At 43.0% G+C, this 7,208-nt stretch overlaps 1 protein-coding gene across 1 annotated transcript; it reads right to left on the bottom strand.

Moving 5' to 3' along the window:
* Positions 1-1,154: 1,154 nt before the first annotated feature.
* LOC123146397 (ribosomal protein S10, mitochondrial) lies at positions 1,155-4,264 on the bottom strand. Its single transcript, XM_044566058.1, has 4 exons — positions 4,146-4,264; positions 3,948-4,042; positions 1,539-1,968; positions 1,155-1,406 (listed from the first exon to the last, which is right to left on the bottom strand). The coding sequence occupies exons 1-3, from the start codon at positions 4,147-4,149 to the stop codon at positions 1,576-1,578; spliced, it is 492 nt and encodes a 163-aa protein (XP_044421993.1). The 5' UTR covers positions 4,150-4,264; the 3' UTR covers positions 1,155-1,406; positions 1,539-1,575.
* Positions 4,265-7,208: the final 2,944 nt, after the last annotated feature.

The following is a 7,208-nucleotide window of genomic DNA, read 5'->3' as shown; positions in this document are numbered from 1 at the left end:
TCAAAGATGCCGCAAGTTGAGTTATGCCGGCTGCCATTTTATCTAGTCAATGAAGGTGCAGAATATTTATTGTCCCCGCAAAGTATAAACGCGCATACTCCCTCCGGTCCTTTTTAGTTCGCATATAAGATTTGACTGAAGTCAAACCTCGTAAAGTTTGACCAACTTTGTAGAAAAAAGTGCCAACATTCACAATCTGAAATAATACCACTAAATGTGTCATGACTTAAAGTTTCATATTATATAACTTTAGCATGACAGATGTTGATATTTTTTCATATAAATACGGGCAAACTTTGTGAAGTTTGACTCGAGAGAATTCTAATATGCGGAGTAAAAAGGACCGGAGGGAGTAAGACTAGCCACAATGCATAATAACATATACTAGTAACATACACAAATCCCTAGACTATATTACTACCTTCATAGTGGATAGTAACATAAGTGTGGTAACATGCAAAGCTTCGTTTATTAGGTTATAGACTCATATTGCATTGGGACATGTGATGTTACAGTAACTAGCTAAGTTACTGTAACTATCTCTCTCTTCATTAACTCATTGCTATATAAGCAAAGTTACTGAGTTGGACTCGATGTTACTACTGAAGTTACTCCCACTGTGGCTAGTCTAAGATTGGTAAGCTTGTGAGATCTGCCAAGTCGCAAGCGTGTCTTTTGCATAATTGTTGTAAGCGTAACAAAGGTAATTAGGGCACGCCTACATCTTAATCTCACCACCTCCTCCTCCTTGATAAAGCCAATGCGAATTCGAGGTGATACATGCGTCCAGCTAATGTTTTGAGACGTACCCCACCGTAAGGCGGTGTTGCTGCTCAAGGATACGGCCGCCGCGGGGCGAGCCGGAAGCCTCAGACGCCGGAGCGCGAGGGCAGCATTGCCGTTCCTCGACCGGTTAGTGTTCTGCAGCAACCGGCAACCGGCAGACGCCTTCTGTATTGCTCATCTGCACCCTAGCTACATTAGATACTCTATAGATAGTTTTATATCGGTTATAATGAAGCATCACACCATAATCTCGATAGTACGTGAATCGATTGTCACCCACATAACATAACCAGATTCGGTTACTTACACATCAAACATTCATGCTGGCTCTCATATATTCAGGCTCCGGCAGATAGATGGAACTAGTATATCACAACAAAAGAAGACAGACAGACATCGTCTATCCTCTTCTCCACATATTATTATCACCATTTTCTTTCGAAATACATGGATGGTTACCAAAAAAGCAACATCCTCACATAGGTCACATGCATCCTTAGTTCCATATGACATTACATAGAACATATAGTACTTACATGCTAGATCAAACCAAGGCCAGAAATTAAGATCCACACAAGTTGGATGGATAGCTTGTGTGTGGCCTGAAGCAGCTCTAGTACCTACAAGACAAGAAAGCAGCCAGGAAGCAAAAACCAATTAATTCATCAGCGACCAACCCAGTATGGTTTATTTTTAAATATAAGGGGATAATTCAGTTGCCCAAAAGAAACATTTTGTCATATTGTTATTACCTCCTTTTTATTCTATGCCTGAACCCTGTTTTGGATGTCAAAGCAGGTCACCACCTTTGCTGCAGCCAATCTTTTTACCCAAGCGTGTCTTGAAATTAATAACGACTTCGTACTGAGCCCCCAACATACGAAGCCGTTTCAACCAGAAGAACTTCTTGGCCAGTTCATGCGTCTCCGCTGTTTTCTCCACAAACACTTTCTTCACATGCGTTGAGAATTGCTCCCTGGATTTCTTATCAATATGAGGTGATCGCAGCACGGTGTATAAGGACCGCGATTCAGGCAGCCCGACCTTATGCATGTATGGCGCAAGCTCCTTCAGATTGTTCTTCTGGTTATTGAAAGATTTCAAAATTATGCGTATCTTGGCAGGCGACTTGTGGGTCCTCGGGTACACATCTTCCTTGGTCTCCTCAATAGGCTTGCCAAGCTACAACAATTAACAAACTTGACATTACAAATTACAACAAAAGGGGTAGCAAATGTCTAGATCTGTAGCCTCCTTCTAATATCATTTCCTTCGACAAGATATATGAATGGACTTGCAGTGAACTAACAAAAGTCACGAAAAAATCTGGAAAATTTTGTACACGCATTTCTAGTATTGCTTTACCTACCTTTCAAAACTCGCTTTAACATACAACATTTTGTTGCAAATCAATGTAGGAGTAATAAAAACGAGAAATTCCGGACCGAGCTAATTAGTACTCCCTCCGTTCCTCAATATAAGGTGTATTATTTTTCCAAAAAGTCAAACTTCTCTAAGTTTGACCAAGTTTATAGACAAAAATATCAATATCTAGAATACCAAATCATTATCTCTAGATTCATCATGAACTATATTTTTACATTTTATATATTTAGTATTATAAATCTTTATATATTTTGCTGTAAAGTTGGTCAAACATAGACAACGGTTGACTTTTTGAAAAACTAATACACCTTATATTTAGGAACGGAGGGAGTAGAATGAATGAAGATTGCACTATAGGCCTATCACATAGTACAGAACAGCTCCATCATATTACCCTAACTTTGTGTTTGGATGTCTGTATTGGAGACCACTGTATTGTTTGGATGTCTGTATTGGATTGGATTCATCGCCATTCGGATTTCCATATGAGTAGGGCTAGCTTACAAGGGAAACCAGTTCAGAACCTAGGCTAAGCTCCCTCATTAGAATTGCCCTAATTCTCAGGGAGGTTTGCTTTGCTAGAGATCTGATAGCGACCTACATTGTTTTGTTTTGTTTGGGGCAGAGCAATGGCAGTCAATCTAAATGAATTTATTCGTTCGTTTGCTAATGTCAATTTTGATCTAGAAGAAAACAGGTCTACTCTGCTTGATTTAGCCTCTGCCAATACTTCCTCGACTATGAAATTAATACCCTATTGGTTTCTATTGAATCCTTTTGGGTCTCTCTGTTTAATTCATTAATCATTTCCAGCCTCTCTTTCGTCCCTTCGTCCCTCCACCACGAGAAAGACGGCGGCACCCAGGCAGATCAAAGACGGCGGCGCCCAGGCAAAACGAAGACGGCGGAGCCCCGCAAGTCGAGACCCTCCCGTTCCGTTTTTCCTCCGCCGCTGATCCTTCCTTTTCTCCCGCGCCCCTTCCCGTTGTCTCTGGCCATGCTCGCAGCGGTCAGATCCAATCTGACCTCTAATGGCTGCGGCTGCAGTCCCCTCCGGCGCCAGCCCTTCCCTTCATTCCTGACACTGCGGTGACCCACCTCCGGCGCCAGCTATGCACCAATGCTTAATGGACAATAACATTTTACCAAATGGTAGCATCTAATACTACCAATCAAACCCTCAATCCAATGTATGATCCCAAGGAACTAGCTGTGTATATGTCCAATGAAAATGCTTCAGTGTGCAAGGCTCGCATAGAAACAGAAACAGGCATCCAACAATGAAACAAGGCAAGAATTTAGACATGAATGATGCAATTAACTATGTCCGCAGTACATAAGTTTCAGATATTATAAACTGAATGGGGTGGTCCAAATTACTACTCGGAAACAACGGGGCAATGAACACAAGCGGTTAAAGCTTGTAAAATTGGTAGTTAACGCAAGAGACAACCAGATAGTGTCTCCTCGCGCGTGTATTTTATAAACATTTGTTGGTGGCATCATGACCGGAGTAAGCTCGGATCTGTTCCAAAAGACCAGCTGTAGTTTATTGCAGAAAAATGGCATAGGAATTAACTTCCATCAACTAAAACTAAACCTAGCATCGACGGGGCAGAAAAGACGCATTTTCCCCGCACAACGAACAACCAGAAATACAGACAAAGAAAACTACTCGGCCTAGGCCAGCAATCACAGACATAGATGCACCCAGCCATGGCATCGCACAAGGAACACAGGAGAGGATCGGATCTGGAGTAAGAGGGAAAGCGAACCTGCTTGGCCTGGGAGCCGAGAGCCCTGCGCTGCACGAACCTCATCACGTCCGACTGCTTCCTCCTGCATAGCTCCGACACGAACTTGTACGCGCCTGCCACCACGAATCCATCAAAACGAGCGCGCAATAATACGTGCGAGAAGGCAAACGGGCCAGGTTGCGGGAGGAAGAGGAGCTGGTAGACGGAGGGGCTCACCCATAGCTGCGGCGGCGGCGGCGGCTGCGAAGGCAGAGTGCGGAGGCGGCCGGGAGGGGGAGCGTGGAGCCTTAGGGCTTGAAGAGAGAGTGGCCTGACCAAATGGGCCGGCACAGCTAGGCCCCTATTAAGCGTGCCTGCCATGGCCCACGGCAGCCCGTTTATAAACGGGACGGGCCGTGCCGTGCCGACAGCAACGCCCACCAATCACATGGGTGGCCTGAGACCATTTGGCGCGCTCTCAACCGTCGTCATATATTGCGTTCTGGGTGTTTTCTTTTTGTTTTCCACCCGTCTTTCTTAACATTTTATCAAAAAAATGCGTGAAAAAACGTGATGGCATGATTTTGCTTTCGAGGGAGGTATAATTTTGCTTATATGAGAGGCACGACCGTGTCTCTCAAAAACGAAAAATATGTTTTCTCTTTTTCTTTTGTCAAAGGCACGGTTTTGCTTCCGCGGGAGGCATGGTCGTGCCTCTCAAAAATGGAAAAAACGTGTTTTTCTTTCATTCTTCGTCAGAGGCACGGTTTTGCTTCCGTGAGAGGCACGATTTTGCTTTCGCGAGAGACACGATTTTGCTGCCGCAAGAGGCACAGCCGTGCTTCCCGATAACAAAAAATATATATACATTCCTCTTCGATGAGAGACATGATTTTTCTTCCGTGAGAGGCACGGTCGTGCCGCACGAAAACGAAAAAACGTGTTTCTTCGTGAGAGACATGGTTTTGCTTCCGCGAGAGGCACGGCTACCTCTCGAAAACCAAAAAAAAATTCTATTTTTTTCCTTCCGTGAGATTTTGCTTCTGCGAGAGGCATGGTTTTAGTTTCGACGTGCCTCACGAAAATGACTACTGGAAAGGGGGAAACATGCTCCCGGTTTGGTTTTTTTGTTTGGTTTTTTCGTTAATTTTTTTACATCAAAATCTATCAACCTGAGATCTAATTTCAAAGATCTCGGCGCGAGGAATCCAACGATGAAAATGGTTCGAGATTTTGATGCACGGTTTAAGAGATAAAACATTTCGTATAAACGAATCTACGAAAAAAGAAAAATCTCACCGCTGGGAAGTTGGGAGTTTCCCATCTTGTATTACAAAGAGTACTTCTCAATTAGTGATCTCGTCCTGCTCCAGGCCCAGCACATTAGTTAAAGGCGTTGGGCCTATGGCCCATTTATCCCTTATGGAGCACATGATTCTGGGCCAATTTGGGCTGTTTTGACCTATATAAAATTAATTCTAGAAAGAAATGTGTCGCCTTGTGCCGGAACATGGGCCTGACCACGCGGCCCTGACACGGCCTCGGGCGTGCTGCGTGAGGTACGCTCCGTTTAACGATGTGTCGGGCGGGGCCCATGATGTGTCGGGTACGTGAGCTCATGGGCCGAAACCTAGGTATAGCCTAGGTGGCCATGTCTGCTCTCGGGTGTCCTTAAACCCTCATGAACCGTAAATTCAAAAAAATAGAAAACTAAATATGAAATTTTGTGACATCAAATATGCTCAAACTTTGTAGGCGCTTGCCAAATTTCATGCTGAAAAAATGTTTGAGGAGGAGCTCTACGCAAGAAAAAGATTTCATTGCTCAAAGTATTGAGCACTTTTGAGCATTGTTTTGTTGCTCACATGTAGAGCTCGTCGGATGATATTTTTCGATGAAAATTTGCAAGCACCTAAAACATTTGAGCATATGACTCCATGTCGGCAGGAAACCACCCGAAGAAGCAGGAAGGACTAAACTTGTCTGGTTTCAATTAGGGACTAAGATTTGCTAGTTTTGAAGTTAAGGGACCATTTTTATATTTTTGAAAATGTTAAGGATTGAAAATTTTAAATTCCCCCCTTAATATATAGTGATGTATCATCTTTTTCTTAAAGAGAATTTAACCATTATATAGTGAACATGAAAAACAAACATCGATGGCACTATCTTACTATGATCTTACTGTCATTTGTTACTTCTAGTAAACCACTTGAATCGGCGCCTCATTTCTCATGATCCACAAGGGATAGATGCCACCGGTAACTGGTTCCAGAGAACGTATCCTATGCACCGATTGAACTGTCCAGCACACCTGTGTATGCCGACTTGTGGGACGTGTTTGATTTGATTGAAAAACCCACCGCTAGAGCATAGTGATTGTAGTGTTCTCTTGCCCCCACTAGCGTGTCAAATCGCATACCAACATAGGGCAGTTGCAGCTGCGACCCTACTTCTTCATCTTCCAAGTCAGGTGCATCATCAACTGTAGCATTAGCAGGACCAACTACAGCGTTGGGAGCAGCGACATGGGTGGTCGAAACATGAGAATTATTAGAGCCAATGTCGGGGTCTGGGGACTCACCAACCCCCTCTTCCAAATGGATATCCTGCTGATTATAGGCTGTATTTAAGAACGGGGCACCCGACTCAACCGAAATGTTGACAGGCTCTACGTCAACCGGTAGTTCATTGAGATCAATCATCCTTTTTTTTTCTTGTCCCTCTCCGTTCTTTTTATCAGCTGACCCTGCAGAAACAATTTTTTTTCTTGTCAATAACAGTGCAGTAAAGACAAACATATTTTTTTGTTGGGAGGAGAAATTGAGGTAAAAGCAGTACTAGATTAAAACAGGGCAACCATATACATTCTTTTAGGCAACTGTAAAGATAAACAGAGGCAACTTTTGTGTTATTTTTCACACAAATTCAATTTTTTGGTCATACATTTTGTTGTTTCTGTTACCACCGGCACACAAGAGGCGACAACTGCTTTTTCACAGTGGGGGAAAATGCACATATGTTAGGCAGATCTAAGCGTGGGCAGAAGACCCTTTTTCAAAAAAAAAAAGTAGTAGCTTTGTGTGGATAAGGCAGATCTTCTATGCAATGCTGTTACTTTTCACATCTTTTTTTTGTGAGAGGAGATGCATATGTGTTGAACTAGGTTTGAATGCTTTTGTGTGAATGCTATATTTTTCAGTTTTTACTATGCTTTTATGGATCATTGAGAACTATATGTAGACACTGGCAGTTTGATGAATGCAAACATCCTGATGCACACCTTTTTGTTTTTTATCT

The sequence above is a fragment of the Triticum aestivum genome, chromosome 1B, assembly GCF_018294505.1.
Source record: "Triticum aestivum cultivar Chinese Spring chromosome 1B, IWGSC CS RefSeq v2.1, whole genome shotgun sequence".
Classification (NCBI taxonomy): domain Eukaryota; kingdom Viridiplantae; phylum Streptophyta; class Magnoliopsida; order Poales; family Poaceae; genus Triticum; species Triticum aestivum.
This window is presented reverse-complemented; position numbering and strand designations above follow the sequence as displayed.

Bases quoted from the DNA above. Each gene is read 5' to 3' on its own strand.
- LOC123146397 (XM_044566058.1), bottom strand. The intron at 1,969-3,947 runs GTTCGCTTTCCC...TAATTGTTGTAG, and splicing joins TCGGCTCCCAGGCCAAGCAG to CTTGGCAAGCCTATTGAGGA.